Source organism: Zootermopsis nevadensis, unplaced genomic scaffold (assembly GCF_977971745.1).
Source record: "Zootermopsis nevadensis isolate Lab colony 2312 unplaced genomic scaffold, Znev_1.0 Znev_ptg000053l, whole genome shotgun sequence".
In the NCBI taxonomy this organism is placed as follows: Eukaryota; Metazoa; Arthropoda; class Insecta; order Blattodea; family Termopsidae; genus Zootermopsis; species Zootermopsis nevadensis.
The window spans coordinates 514,637-531,501 of record NW_028259185.1 but is presented as its reverse complement, the minus strand read 5'-3'; the positions used below and the strand labels follow the sequence as shown (position 1 = coordinate 531,501).

At 38.4% G+C, this 16,865-nt stretch overlaps 1 protein-coding gene across 1 annotated transcript; it reads right to left on the bottom strand.

Annotated features, from left to right (window-relative positions):
• Positions 1–1,816: 1,816 nt before the first annotated feature.
• On the bottom strand, positions 1,817–14,570 carry LOC110840668 (uncharacterized). The gene is made up of 2 exons (XM_022085875.2): positions 13,841–14,570; positions 1,817–9,028 (listed from the first exon to the last, which is right to left on the bottom strand). The coding sequence occupies exons 1-2, from the start codon at positions 14,036–14,038 to the stop codon at positions 2,657–2,659; spliced, it is 6,570 nt and encodes a 2,189-aa protein (XP_021941567.2). The 5' UTR covers positions 14,039–14,570; the 3' UTR covers positions 1,817–2,656.
• Positions 14,571–16,865: the final 2,295 nt, after the last annotated feature.

Genomic DNA, 16,865 nt, shown 5'->3' with positions numbered 1-16,865 from the left:
AGGCTCTCGAATCTACAGGGTATACACAAAAGAACGGTGCGGATTCAAAAGTAAATAAAAAATTTATTTCTAACCTCACACGGGCACAACATACACCGTCAGCGGCGGCAACTGTCCAAGTTTCTAATGCATTAATTACAATCCTTCAATGCGTGCACCCTGGGTCACACGACACACATCCACATGGCAATCAAACTCATCCCAGACCCGGTGTAGAATGTCCGCTGTAATGGCTTGCAGTGCATGCGTTATCCGATCACGAAGTTCATGGGTGGACGAGGGCAATGGTGGTACATAAACGCTGTCTTTAACGAACCCCCAAAGAAATAAATCGCACTGTGTAAGATCTGGCGAACGGGGTGGCCAAGGGAGAAGGTTGTTGTCTCCATTTGCAGGAGCACGTCCGATCCAGCGCTGTGGAAAAACACGATTGAGAAGCACTCGTACATTCCTGTGAAAATGGGGGTGGGGGAGCTCCGTCCACTTGTAGAATGTAATCGTCATAATTGGTTGTTCAGTTGGGGTAACAACCAGCTTATTAACTTTTAGTGTTAATACATCCAACTTATTGAAACTCTGGTAGTGTATAGAGTTTTAATCGACTTTCACAAAATTGGATTTTATTTCACGGCTGACTGAATCCTATGGAGATTCAGAAACACGGAATATTACTCACTTCTATCCCCACAACAGTAAATGTGCTCATTCTGTTTAGAATGTCTTTCCCTGCGTAAAAAAGAAATGTATTGTTTTGAGCAATAATTAAGATGGCGGTCGTTTTTAAACACTCTGAATACGCAGTATAGGTTTTAAAACTAGTCTTTTATGCACACATATTACTTTATCCATACAATGTATGGTATTTGAGAGCTCAAAAAGAAGTAGTAACATGCATTTTGCACCACATTCTTTGGATTATAACAGATCAATGTTCCAACAAAGAAATCTGTCTTTTAAACAAAACATTTTGTGTAGGTGCAGAGCTGCTAATTTATTGCAATTTTCCGAGACTTTTCACGCATTTCCCCGTGTTTCACAAAATTAGATGTTTATATCGTCAGTAATTTTATACATTTATAATACCCAAAAATATACTTTATTCATACTCTAAAAATAATTAAAGCCACTTATATTCTCTCGTATTGTTTTATTCTCGATATTTAGGTACAATAATATATTAATTAATAGTACAGTATTTAATATAACAGCCAAATACACGCAAACCCAAAATAGAAACAATATTATACACAAAGAAAAATAAATGAAGAAATATAAATAATAGCAAATAATCCACCTAGGGAACACTAATATAAATGTAAAACGTTAAAGAAATACAAAAAGACAGATAACCAAGCCATATGATTCGGAACTTTGAAGGGCCATCTTCAAGTGGAACATAGTGCTTGATGCAATTATAAAATTGAAGAGCATGACGTTTTGAAAGAATTCATTAAAAGTAATAAAACAAAATAACACAATACAATTATATGGATACTGCACCTAAGAAGATGCCGTTGTGTTTAGTTTGCAAAACTAATTAGTTCTAAGGTAAAATACGATCTCTATCATAATAAAATTCTAAATTTTTTCTGTTGATATTCTGAAAGTTGGAAACTTCGAAAGCCAAGATTCTTATTCTTACGAAGAGGTAATTACTGTAATTTAAAGTGAAGGTAAGCCGTTGAATCAATTTGTACTAAAACCACCAGACAATAGAGCAGAAAATATATAAACATCTGACAATCAAGTGTTTTAAATGTTATAATACAAAAGATGTTTAGAGAGTTTAGGTTATTAAAATCTAGAGATAGTGTAATTGAATTTTGTAACAATTCCTTTAATTTGAAGTACCTTGGAAATCAAGGACTGCTGGGGGTAGTCCATTTTTATTTTATTTGGTCATATTTTGTTTTTCAGTTATTATAAGCATTTGATTTAGCGTATTATTTGTAAGTAAAGGACAATATTTACTCTTAGACAATAATGATTCCATATATCACTAACATCATCATCATGAATACCCAAGTATCAGAAGGTATGTTTTTGTAGAATAATAAGAATTTGATATCAGTGGTATAGTAATATCCCACTTGTAAAAAACAGATTAATTTCCTAGCTTCAATAGTGTGTCATTGGTTAATTGTGACATTTTACGTAAAAGTTGCTAGAACCACTGATTCTGGGATGATAAGTGATGTCGTTCCTGCAGAATATAAAGAATACTTTAGCAATGATATGAACAAAGATCCAGCAAACTGTGAAAGTGCTTTGCGGAGGACCTGTAATGTTGATGTTCTATTACTAGCATTGCTTATTAGTTGTATGAAGCAAATCAGCATCTCTGAAGTTTTTAACGAACTGTAATATCGGCCCAGGAACTTACAGAATTATGCTTTACGTTATAATAGACTTATAATAAAACAAAACAACTTGTTACAATACGCCATTCTGGCTCCTTACATGCTAATAATACATGGTAAAAATAAATAATATTTATGTATTTGTATATGATACCTTCTTAAAGCCGTTATCCTTTAGATATAAAAGAGGCATAATTAGTTTGCTATCAGCAGTGTAATCAAGAACATGTTTTATACGTATATAGTCTTTTGCGTTTTTCTCGCAGTGGGGGCTGCATCAGAAGAACTATTTCTGATCAAAACGCTTCAGTTGTAAACAGGTCCACAAGCAATGGTAAATCAGGTATTGACATACGCTTATGACGTTCTAAGTGGTCGGCTGGATTTTCCCATTGAAGTGAATAAATCCAATCTACTGGAGTTTCCAATCTGATATTTGGAATATTAACATCTGCCCCTCGGGCTATTAAGTAGTCAACAAGACCCGGATCCCCTCTCATAACCGCGGCATGCAGTGCAGTTTGTCCGCGGTCATCACGAAGATTAATATCGGCGCCAATTTCCACTAAAAAATTAACTATGTTCATCCTTCCCAGTCTGATGGCCATTGAGAGCGCGGTCAATTTTTTGGGCCCTTGGTAATTGACGTTAGCATTAAAATTCACAAAGAGTTTTGCAAATTTTACGTTGTCCTTAATCACAGAAAGTTGTAAAGGTGATCTTCCGCCAGAATCCGGAATATTTACATTTGCTCCTCGGGCTATTAAGTATTGAACAAGACCGGACTCCCCTTTCCAAACCGCGGCATGCAGTGCAGTTTGTCCGCGGTTATCATGAAGATTAATATCGGCGCCATTTTCCACTAGAAAATTAACTATGTTCATCCTTCCCAGTCTGATGGCCATTGAGAGCGCAGGCAATTTTTTGGGCCCTTGGTAATTGACGTTAGGATTAAACTTCAAAAAGAGTTTTGCAAATTTTACGTTGTCCTTAATCACAGAAAGTTGTAAAGGTGATGTTCCGCGAGCATCCGGAATATTTACATCTGCACCATTCTCCACCAAATGCATTGCGAATTCAGTTTGTTTGTAAGAAAGTGCGTGATGTAGTGGAGTGCAGCCTTTCCGATCGCGCACGTTCATATTAGCACCTGCCTCTATTAAGCAGTTCATAGCATCCAAGTTACCACAAATCACTGCGAGATGTAAAGGTGGCGATCTGCTGCCATCACGACTACAGAAATTGACATCAGCTCCTCTTTCAATGAAGTACTTCACTGTCTGTAAGTCGTTATTCTCAATTGCAAGTTGTAACGGACTTGTGCCTCGTTCAACATTGCTGCCATTAATATCCGCACCATGATCCAGTAAGATACACATCACGTCCAAATGTTCCGCTATAGTTGCCAAGTGCAAAGCAGATTCTTTATAGCTGCAAGCATTTACGTCTGCTCCATTCATTGCAAGATAACGAACTATTTCTGGATAGCCATCATATGCAGCCACCATCAGCGGAGTCCGGCCAATATTGTTAGCTATCTCTAAATCAGCGCCTCCTTTGACTAGAAATTCTATTGCACACACATTACCATAGCGAACTGCTTTGTGTAGCGGAGTTTTGCTGCGTGTACTCGTTTCGTTGACAGACAATCCTTTATCTACTAATAACGTCATAAGGTTCACATTATCAGCTTTAGCAGCGAAGTGAAGAGCAGTTTCATTTTTGAAGCTGCGAACATTAATATCAGCGCCTCTTTCGACTAGAAATTCTGCTGCTCCCAGATTACCATGGCGAGCTGCTTCATGTAGCGGAGTTTCGCCGTGTGTACTCGTCTCGTTGACAGACATTCCTTTATCTACTAATAACGTCATAATATCTACATTATCAGCTTTAGCAGCGAAGTGAAGAGCAGTTTCATTTTTGAAGCTGCGAACATTAATATCAGCGCCTCTTTCGACTAGAAATTCTGTTGCTCTCAGATTACCATGGCGAGCTGCTTTCTGTAGCGGAGTTTTGCCGCGTGTACTCGTCTCGTTGACAGACATTCCTTTATCTACTAATAACGTCATAATATCTACATTATCAGCTTTAGCAGCGAAGTGAAGAGCAGTTTCATTTTTGAAGCTGCGAACATTAATATCAGCGCCTCTTTCGACTAGAAAATCTGTTGCTCTCAGATTACCATGGCGAGCTGCTTCGTGTAGCGGAGTTTCGCCGCGAGTACACGTTTCGTTGACAGACATTCCTTTATCTACTAATAACGTCATAAGGTCTACATTATCAGCTTGAGCAGCGAAGTGAATAGCAGTTTCATTTTTGAAGCTGCGAACATTAATATCAGCGCCACTTTCAATTAAGAACTTCACTCTCTGTAAGTCGTTTTTCTCAATTGCAAGTCGTAACGGACTTATGCCTCGTTCAAAATTGCTGTCATTAATATCCGCTCCTCTTTCAATTAAGAACTTCACTGTCTGTAAGTCGTAATTCTCAATTGCAACTTGTAACGGACTCATGCCTCGTTCAACATTGTTGCCATTAATATCCGCGCCCTGTTCCAGTAAGAAACCCATTACGTTCAAATGTGCCCCTTTAGTTGCCAAGAGCAAAGCAGTTTTATTATTGGTGCAAGCATTTACGTCTGCTCCATTCATTGCAAGATAACGAACTACTTCTAGATGGCCACCGGATGCAGCCACCATCAGCGGAGTCCGGCCAAATGCGTCAGCTACCTCTAAATCAGCGCCTCTTTCGACTAGAAATTCTGTTGCTGTCAGATTACCACGGCCAACTGCGTCGTATAGCGGAGACATGCCGCCTGTACTAGTTTCGTTGACAGGCATTATTTTATCTACTAATAACGTCATAATGCCTACATTACCACGTTCAACAGCGAAGTGAAGAGCAGTTTCATAGTCGAAGTTTTGAACATTAATATCAGCTCCTCTTTCAATAAGAAGTCTTACAACTCCCTCTTGGCTATACTGTGAGGCTATATAAAGAAGAGAGAAATTATTAAAAATACTTCCACTAATCAGTTCTTCATTAACATCAAATCCGGAATTCAATATGAACTCCAACAAGTTTCTGTGTCCCTTCTCTGCACATTCAAACAGTGCTGCCCGTCTCCACTCCCGGTCCTGATAAAATTCAATAAGCACATTACCGTCAGCGCCACCCTGTAACAAGCTGTCCACAGCCATCCATGATCTTGTTTTTGCAGCGTAACTCAGCGGTGTCCACTTAAGGACTACATCAGGTATGTTGGTATCAACACCTGTTACTGACAACAGTCTGTTTATTATTATGCTATTGTACGAAGCTGCCAAATGCAACGCAGTTCTACCACCCTTGTCTACACTGTTCACATCTGTTTTCTCCCCCAGCAACTTATTCGCAGCTTCCGGGTCATTGTTCAAAACAGCAACATGAAGTCTGAATTCTTCTGCAAGCATCCTGTCGAAAATATTCCGTATTAGCTCGTACGTAGGGTTGAAAAGAGTGTCCGAAATGAAATTGCCAGACATAGAAAAATTCTTTTTAAACCATTTGGCAGAAAAATATTCTGCAAAACATCGATGGATAAAACGCGGCCTGCTATCCGTAAAGTTACTTATCATTCCACACTGATCTACCTCTTCTTTTTGAAGGAATTTCGTTGCTTTTTTCAAAGTGGTAACTTTTGTATCCAGGAGCCGATTGACTTCGTCGCGGGAGAACAACGACATTAAAGCTGGAATTATGTGTTTCTTTACGTACTTCTCTCTCAACTTTTTTGCCTTAGGTTTTGAGGAATCCATTGCAATCTTCTCTTCCAAGTAAATATCACATTTCTTCTCCGTAAATTTCCTAAACAGATCGAGTAAATTGAAGTTTTCTGGTAAATCAACCTTCCCATTTAAGCAATAATTTTTAGCTTCATTTTCAAAGGCTTCAGCTAACATCATTGTATGTAATGGAATGCCCGTAAAGTTTCCATCTTTGTCGCTGAAGTTCTTTGAGGTCGACCTGAGTAACTTTTCGGCGAAATATCGCAAACTTCCTTGGTTCAGTTCTTCATTTGTTTTATTCCAGTACTGTTCCAAAAACGTAATCTGCTCTTCCCTAGTGAGTTGCCGTAACGTAAAAGCAAATTTCATCAAGATCTTCTCCAAGTTCATCTTGTAGGAGGAACGTGATGAAACCCAAATCTTCGAATCAATTTTATTCCTTATTTCTCTTATTAACTTCTCTACCTTACCATTGTAATATGGACTTATTTCATCGAATCCATCTAACATTACAACTACGTTCCCTGTCTTTTCCAACGCATGTAGGAATATTTTATTTTCTAGTTCCAAAGCATTTTGTTCCATCGAATGAGCGGCTTTCCACAGGAATTCCTTGCACTTGTCGGTGCATTCTTCTTCAAATTTAGTACTTTCCAGTGTACTCGTATGATCATTTAGATTCAGTCTTAGCACCCACATCGAAGGTTTCCACTTCTTTATTTCATGTTCCATGTGGGAGAGAAACGTAGATTTTCCCATTCCTGGTTCGGCTGCAAGCAACATGGTGGAGTAATTGTGCTCCAATATACTCCTGACGTCATTCGACTCGCATTTTGTTTTGTCAATATATTTGCGGATGACATCAATGTCACTGCTTGAGTCTCTCCATACAAAGAAATCGCCTTTCACATGAACCCAATGCACATTTTTGCAAAACTTTTTCAGTTCCTTAAAGTTACTTTCAGGGTGTTTGTTTCCAAGAATAACGTATCTAACTTCCTCTGGGTTGACTGATTGAAAAACATTATGATGTCCTATAGGCTTGTTGGAAGGGTCTACAATCTTCAAGCTGTAGTTTCCTGATATTTTATCAAATTTAAATTCATATATTTTCTCGCTGTCATGTAAGTACTTTTTCAGTTTGCACGGTTCTAACCCAGTAATTGCCAACGCATTACTGGTGTCTGGTAAATTCAGAATATCATCATTCAGACGCACCTGATGCTCCAATATGCGTGAGACGTAGCATCTAGGAGGATCAGTCAACTTTCTACCAATATACAGTTTCTGTTCCCTACCCAGCAATAAAGACAAAGCTTGTGAGTTTATACTCTGTTTTATATCTTCAAGAGGGTCTTTACCTATCAGTGCCTCTAAAGGGACCTCCGTTCCTTGAAAGTCAACAGTTCTTTTCAGTACAAGTTCCTGTGATTTGTAATCCAAGTCAACAAAATTGCAGTCATCTTCATACTCCGCGTATACATTTTCCAGTTGGGGAGCCAAATGTGGGTGTTTATGTTGTAAAATTACAACACACTTTTTCTGAGGGAGATGCAATATGTCCGTAAGAATATCGGCCAAATATTTATCAACATTGTCAGAGCCTTCCTCACAGTCAATGACCAAGACAGAACTCCACTTGCAAGGCCAGAATTCACGAATTTCTTCACGTCGATCCAGTAAAGATTTTAAACTAATAAATAATGAATTTTCTTGAGCTAAAGAATTGAGAGCCTGATATATTTTCAATTTGGATAAAGTGCCACAATTTTTTTTGGTAATGACTTTTAATAATTTGCTGCGTTGCAAGGCTTCAGACAGTGGTTGCATATGTTGTTCAGTGAAACGTATACCAAATTCAATGGATCCTTGAACGTCTATTTTCGATAATTCCTTTATCTTCTCAATCCAAAGCTGTTTGATATTTTGCCAGAGACGCGAACCTTCGCTGAGCCTATCTACTTCTCCTTCTTCTTTCCACCAGTTTTCCAAAACTTGTTTGAGATTTTCGTAGATGGAATTTGTGCCTGAAGGTGATGTATGACAAGCTTCCTGAAGTTCTTTCTTAATTAATTCCACGAAGGAACTTTCATTTGCCTGGCATTGAAATATTTTCACTTTCTGCAAGAATTCTTCGTATAATGAAAAATCACATTTCTCCAGTTCCTTGATCAGTTTTCCTAAGTCATCACTGCTCGGCTCAGATATTAATTTTTCCAGTTTCTTTTTTATGTCACCGTTTGTAAAGTTGCTAATTTTATTCTCTATTTCTTGCTTAATTTCTTCATCTGTATATGCTGCCATTTGCACCAGAAAATTATAATAATTTAACAGTTCTTTAAAAAAGTCGAAAACATCTTTACCAGATTTCTTATCGAAAGTCACATATTTCCCGTCATTTGGCCCTGAACTCAATATGCTCACTAGGTTTTTGTCGTTTCTAACTTCAATGCCGCCTTTCAGACTGGCATTAGTGTAAATTATAAACTCGAAGTCAACAAACGATCCATACATTTTCAGAATACTATTTTCTGAAACGTTCCGTTTAATTTCACAGTACGATTCAAAATATTTGAACAAACTGAAATCTCCAGACAGGTGTAAGAGGTTGGAGCGCAGAATTGGCTTTTCGACTTTCTTGGTTTTCCTATGCTTAAGCTGTATGAAACACGTCTTACAAATATCTTGTCCTTTCAATCTGTACTTAAAGACCACGTCATCAAAGGCCCCAGCGTCGTCGACGTTTGAAGCCAGATGGAATTCCTCTGTCTTGTTGAGGCCCCGCGCGAAGAGGAACGAAGCCAGTCTGATGCCATACAACTCTCCTTCTATTCCAACTGAACCAGGTCTCTTGATGTACTTGGGAAGAGCTCCGTCTTGGTAGGTCGTGGCCGGGTTGTCCTGGTTGAAGAAAAAGCAATTAAGTGACTTCATTTCGGAACAACGTGCCACATTAATACCTGTTTGTTTCATGACACCGACTCGGTATATTAAATATATTCTTGATGTTCTTACAGAGTTAGTCAACATCCTCCGACTTAATGTATGGATCTATTTCACTGTCCATATGAGTCCGTCATTGAATTGCATACTTTGACACATGAATCGTTATGATCAAGGCTGTTTGTCGAATTTCGTAAAAAGTTAACTTATCTTTGGAGTAAAATTATTATCCCCAAGTTTTAGGCTATTTTATACTGCTTACATTGCTTATACTTACATATCTTTCTTCAAATTTATTCTCGTTGTGTTCTATAATACGGATACTAGTACAAGTACATTAACAAATAATATAAATTTCTATACTATTACAAGCCTATTTGGATTTGAGATACTGTAGGATTATTAGCATACACTCACCTTAAATTATTAGGCAGTCGCATCAATTGGCAATTGCATATTCTCAGACATAGGTTAGATTACAAATATAAAAAGTGTTCTCTATTTAAGAGACAGAAAACTTTTGAAATAGGCTAGATCAATGTATAATTTATTTACCTGCAACTGTCTGGCCTGCAGTCCAGAATTGATAACATATCTGAACACAGAGATACCTGAAAATTAACTTTGGCCCCAATACACTAACATTCTTGAATGACTCGTACTTCTATACGAATGAGGCTGGCAAGGCGTATCAATAAAAAAATTTGAGATCAGTTTCTGGAGTATTTTCCGACCAGATATATCTTAAAAGTTTCGCATTATAAATACCCGTTCAGTCTTAGTGAAGAAAAAACATGGAAACGGACGAACAAGTCCGTCCTTATATGCGTTCACTCTGTGTGAAGAACGCAAAATAATTCGAAACATTCTTATATTTGACGTTTAACAGTCTCAAAATAGAGTAATCTCTATTGTCAAAATACGTAGATAGACTTTACAGGTTATTTCGCACTGGCCCATGTATTTTAACGTCGCCAACAATAGCACTTCAAATTATCTGATATGAATGATAAGCTGGTGACGTGACAAGAAATTTACAAGGGTTTTTCCCACAGTCGTTCCCGTTCCAATTATTTCTATGTGAGCTCGTCCTGAAAGCTAAAATAGCACCAGCATAACAGCCATGTTTCTGCTTAATAATTAATGAAATTAGGCTTACGTGTCTCGAAAGTGTGTTGGACGGCCTATATATTAGTAAACATTTTCGCATTCTGTTGGCCTACACATTAGTGTTATTGATTCCTTCTATCTTAAAGCCCAGTTATTATGTTTGCAGTCATTCTAAAACACTACGAGCTCGAGGACATTTCCGTCGGCGAGGTTCCCGGACAACGTTCACACCATTTTCCTGGTTAACTCTGATGTCTAGAACAGTCACACACAGGCTAAGATAGATAATAAGTGAGAAGCCAATGTTTTCTTACGAAAGAATTAAGCATGGTTTCGGAATAAATAATTCACATATCTATGTTAGTGTTCTCAGTTATGACGTCGTGTGAACTTCTGGGAAGATACCAACATTAAGGAGGAACATACTGCCTCCATCTCCATGGCTGTTGACGAAGTAAAAGACGCATTCTACATAAAATGACCAATAAAATGGTAGTTTTTACGAGTTCTTAACCATTTGGTGTGATAAGAACAACATGTGGGCTCTGCAATATTTATTTGTCTGTCTTGTTTCTTCATCGTTGTTGAGCCACTCTCATGACAATAACTTAATTTACATTGTTGCAGGGAGGAACACAGATTGCAGGTGTTTGAGAATCGGGTGTTGAGGAGGATATTTGGGCCTAAGAGGGAAGACGATGGGGCGTGGAGAAAACTGCACAATGACGAGCTTAAAAATCTGTACTGCTCCCCCAGTATTGTGAGGGTGATTAAGTCGAGAAGAGTGAGATGGGCGGGACATGTAGCGCGCATGGATGGGACAAGAGGTGTGCACCGGGTACTGGTTGGGAAACCTGAAGGGAAGAGACCGCTGGGGAGACCTAGACGTAGATGGGAGGATAATCTCAGGCGGGATCTATGGGAGATAGGAGTTGAAGGAAACTGGATTTTGTTGGCCCAGGACAGGGTCTGGTGGAGGGCTTTGGTTAATTCGGTGATGAACCTTCGGGTTCGGTCAGCCATCTAGTTAGTTAGTTAGCAGTTATTTCCTTAGTTCCTGATATCATCGCGCTGATGTGGCATAAGGAATACTTTTGGAATTTCAATATACTCCAAAAAACACACGTTCCAATCTTGCGAAAGGAATGAATTATTATGTGCGGTTACTCATTACTTTATTAAGATGAAACATAACTTTAGTAGACGGACGTAAAATTATTCTGAATTACTAAATTACTAAAGCTTTATCAAGATACACGATATACGAGGCCCGTCCACAAAGTAAGTTTCCCACTCGTCCCACAGCTAGCAAACCTTATATTGCGAGAAGCGACTGTGCGTACGTGATAGAGCAATGACGTAACATGGCGCATGCACTAACGGTACTTCCCGCGTTCTCAAAGTAGCATCGTTGCAGCTGTTGTTGAAGTTGGAGGTTCTTATTCCAGCTCCCGCCGACTGTGAAGTGCGGTCATTGATAAAGTTTTTGAATGCACAGAGCATAGCGCCGATCGAAATTCATCGTCAGCTGTGCCGGGTCTATGGGCCTAACCAGAGGTGAGACGGTGAATGCTGAGCGTTACTGCGAAACACTGCAGAAATTGCGACGGGCCATTCAGAACAAGCGGCGCGGGATGCTTAGTGCCGGTATTGTCTTCCTGTACGATAACGCTAGGCCGCACACGGCTCGACGGACAGCAAGTCTCTTGCAGGAGTTCAGCTGGGAGGTGTTTAATCATTCACCCTGCAGCCCGGACCTCGCTCCCAGTGATTTCCATCTTTTCCTACACCTCAAGAAATTCCTGTCCGGTCAGCGTCAGCGTTTTGAGAATGACAGAGAGGCGGAGATGGTTGTCACACAGTTTTTCCAATCCCAGGCGGCAGACTTCTACGACACAGGTATTCAAAAGTTGGTCCCACGGTATGACAAATGTCTCAATTCCGGTGGCGAATATGTTTAAAAATAGCTGGACACTTGCTGTATCTGTTGCAATAAATATTTCCATGAAATTGTGTTTTGTTTCTGTAAACGGCCCCAGGGAAACGTACTTTGTGGACGAGCCTCGTATTAAAGAAACCCATTTAAACTGTTTGTCTGTATGAATGTAAGATAATATTTATAACCATAAAAGATTATAGATAAGGCTTAGTATCAGTCCAATTGTTTAACACTTCACATCCTGATAAGTAAACAATAACTTTGTAGGAGAAATTTATGAAATTGTCACAAGACATCCTTCTTTGGAATCGAATGATTGTGGCGCAAGGATTCTTTGGGTATATCATGATCTATGACTGGCACAGCCAAAGTGTCTTGTGGTCACGTTCTGCATGTAGAATAATCTAGAAAAGTGTTTGCCATACTCAGAACTGCAATGAAAGAAATGTCTTACACTGGTAGGCCTTTAGTTGTTACGAAAGAAATAAGATGATGTCATTTATGATAAAATACACATCATACGTAGATACAGCTGGGTAGTGATTTCCCAGTTCGCAAAATTTATACATTTGTCATATACAGGAAGGTACGCTTAGGACGCAATATGAATTACCAAAGTATTTGCATGCTTTGGTGGCATGTATAACAACAAGACAGACTGCATTTTCCCACTTTGTTCTTGATTGTTAGCGAGAATTTATAGAACAGAGTTACAGCAAATGCTGAGAACGTCCAGAGCTCTGTAGAAATTAAACATCCAAATATGTAGTGTGTTTTACGCGACTTTTCGAAGTGTTTCCGGGTCAATGTTGGCAAGTCTCTTTCAGTTCCTCCAAGCTTCGCGAGATATTATAACAAATTCTTTGTTTCAGAAATTCCCATGCATGAATATTTCGAAAGATAAGGTATCACCGCGCCCACTTCCAACAATGTGCTCGCAGAATAATTTTTGCAATAAAACAGCTGTTTTCGCAGTTTGGGCCATGGCCCCATTTTGGTGAAACCAGCAGCACTTTTCATTTGTTCCAACAGAGAAATGAAATGAAGAAAAAATTCTGGTACCGTTAATTGCCTCTCAAAACAATCGAGAACCTCCCAAAGCATTGTTACCAGTCGATGCATTGTTGTCCTATTTGGACTTCCTTGTGAGTATATGCATTGCAAAATGTTTCACGAAGATCGGAAAAGGGAAAGGACACACGTTCTCCTTGCGAATAAGCCATGTTTGCACCTGCACAACTTTCTTGCAACTGGCGTGAGCAACGCCCTAGTAACCAGTAACCACGAACAAAGTCTGGAAAGGTCTGTTATACGGGGTTAGACCACTTTATGATATAATTTTTTGCTCTGGAGCAAGTGAATGTTGTTGGGTTGCATTTACTTTGGTGCACGTTATAATTCACTATTTCATGCTAATATGGCCGGTTTCATTATTATTATTATCTCCATTATCCTTCCCGACATTTTATTTTCACACAATTTCTTCAGCAATTGAAAGTTATTCACCTTGACAAGAAACCCCTTACATCCCCACAAGAAATTATAATATCAGCAGCTGAATCTCCTGTTAAATCTGCTTTGTGTTAATTTTAACGACGTTCAAGTCACTTCCTATGAAAATGGATTATATTTCTTGAATCCCCATGACATTCAATGCGTAACGTTCCCTATGAAACTTAAACATGGGCATAAATGTGTGTTAAAAGAATTTCTGTTCTTACCTCTACACCGTTTGGGCCCGGATTCAGTTCAACACAGCCGATAACAAGGAGCGAAGCCAATAGAAAACAGCTGAACCACCTGAAACTGTCATTATCGCGTTTTCTACCAGCGAAATTTTCCATAATCATATACTTCCCAGGTCTTCCGCCACTCCATCGGCCAATTGCGGCCCTCCATTGTTCGGTAGTTTCCCCCATGGCGCAGGCGGTTAATTAGTTTTACACAGACACCAACTTTGATGTTCAAAACAAATTTCGTTCACTACAATCGAATGCCTCGTAGTGTTTTATTTTATTTTGATGGAAACAACAGACATCTCAAAAAAATACAATTCATTTATGGAAATGAATTATAATAAAATAAATAACTGCCTTGTCTCTTAGAAATATGTACAATTGACAATTAAATCTAAATAATATTAAAATATTTATGAGAGTGTAAATTATACGTAAGTGCATGAAGAGTTGATGTATGACAAAGACGTGTTTGTTTTTAAAATAATTTCAGATATGTAATAAACGCTGTAAAGGATTTTTGTTCAGTAACGGTAAACGCCATTTTAATAAAGAACTATCGATTTTCAAGTCTTGGCTACGTAACTTTCAGAGTCCGTACATTTTCTCTTCTAGCACGGTAATAAGAGCACGAACAGCAACCATATTGGTATTATGATAATGAAATTGTCAATATTCACAAACACAATTATCTTCTTTTCTGTAGCGATAGGCTAATTTCATTCCCTTTTTTCTACAGAGCAGTTATATGTTCACACCACAACACCACCAGTCGTTCAGTTCAGTATTTTAAACAACGACGTTAATAACAATCGGCAAGAGGAAATTTCTCTTTAAGTGAAACAAACGCAGTTCCTTCATCTAAATCTTCTGGAGTGATCGGTTCTGGTATTTGCGACTGGGGCGCAGTTACAAATAGGCGTACACTTATCTTCATAGAGATATGATAAAGTTGTCATTTTATGTTGAGCTTCTTGCGATATGAAGTTGTTTGTTACAGATAACGTCTGTATCTCTTAACACTTACCTAGTCGAGTGGGCTACCCAGGTACAAGTTAACTTAAGATTTTGTATATCAAATTCCCCTAATGATCTTGTTGAAGTGGTTTATATTCTTTGTAACGTTTGTTTCTAATGAAAATGGACACCACTTATCGACATTCTGTGTTCACATGGGTACGTTTCGTAAAGAGTTTTAGATTCTAAGAGCATCTTTTGCATGCCATTCCTTAATACGCTTGAAGGAAGTTCGACGCAGATAAAAGTATTTGAAGTTTGGCCGCGTATGGGATATTGATGCTCGTCATGATACAGAAAGAAAACCGCGGATAGCGAAAGCGCGTATAACGAGAGTGACCTGTACTCGTCGTCTCGTTCGCCTTCTTCCTTAGAACAACTTTACACACAAAAATCATAAGCAGAGACAAAACAGCTGGGTGATATAGGCCTACTTGCATTTTTACAAATAGAAATAAAAAAATAACTTTCCTGTTTGCATCATCCGTGCGTTTCTTTAGACTCTCCACAAGTCCTAAATAAAACAACAATTTCTTCCCACTTCCTTTCGCTTCACCATAGAACCTAGAAACCTCGAAATTGAAAGATCGTCGTTAAATAACCTGTGAAACAGGCAAAAGACTTGCGAACTGCGATAATAAGTTTGATAAATGGAAAACACAAACGGTGGAAATTCGTGCATTAGATTCCTTGGAAAATTAATATTCAGACTTCTTTGATGTTTATGAAATTCCACGTCATTTGTGGAACCTGATAATTTATTACCATATGAAAAAGAGCTACGTGAAACTTTTCATCAAATCTTTCTCGATTTGACGGCCCTAACAGCAAACGCTTCGTTAATAATACAAATTATAAAACTCCTCGCTAGACATATGCAAATTTCTCAGTGTTTCTGCTATTTTCTTCTCTCATAGGTGTAAATATTCTCCTCAGCGTTATTGTCTCAAAAACACTAAAAGAAAATATTCCCTCCTGCGTGTGAGAGGCCAAGTCCCACTCAAGCTAGACAACAGGTAAAGTGTCAACTGCAATTATGAAGATTTCTGTCTTCTGGGTTGTTTCGTAGTGTAGTCTGGTAGATGTCCACCAATGAATCATTGCCCTGATGACGGAGGCAGCATGACCTCTGAAATGTTGATGGACATCTACCAGACTACACTACGCAACAACCCAGAAGACAGAAATCTTCATACTCACGGCTGTAAAAACCTCAAATCGAACAACTGCAATTATTTTATGAATCATGTCCAATGCACGACGTAGCTAAATGTCGAAAGCGAATGATATAAACTACAAAGTAAGAATCATTGTAAGTACTTATGTACATTTAAATATTCGAGAAATAATCTTAATTATGAAATAACAGTGGATTCAGATTTAAACAATACTTTCATATTTAATATTATTTAAATATTATATAGGTGTATGACTAACCGACTAACAAACTAAGTATTTTAGTACAAAATAACGTAAACACTTTCTGAATTGTGATTTTTTATTCTGTGTGATGGTTTTAGATGTTTGCTCAATGTACTATTTATTTCCTTCGGCCGTTGCAGCCTATGGCACCATCCATACTAATTTCACAGACTATCAACTGCTGTTTAACAATGGCTGTCGACTATAGATCGCTTAGCAACGACGTTTGGCTTAGCAAAATCCTCTCTTCACTGCAGACCTCAAAAATATATAATTCGGCTATTTGGCAGGCGTACTTTTCGTGACCTGTTTGCCAGAATATGGATGTGAGTCCTTGACATCCTATAGGATTTATGCCCCGCCAAAGCAGCTCATTTATAATTTTAATAATGTGACTGAAAAAGACAGCGATAAGACGATTCAGACCATGAGTTTTACGTCGGATTCCTTGAGAAAACAAGTCCTGAACTTTGTCCTATAAATTAATTACGAGGTACAAAAAAGTGTTGCTTCTGAGGACTGAAAGGCAAATGCATTTACTGGAATCACACAGATGACGACAAAGTATTCA

Coding starts and splice junctions, on each gene's coding strand:
- LOC110840668 (XM_022085875.2), bottom strand. CDS start 14,038: ATGGGGGAAACTACCGAACAATGGAGGGCCGCAATTGGCCGATGGAGT. Junction 9,029..13,840: donor CGGGCCCAAACGGTGTAGAG/GTAAGAACAGAA, acceptor TTCTTCAACCAG/GACAACCCGGCCACGACCTA.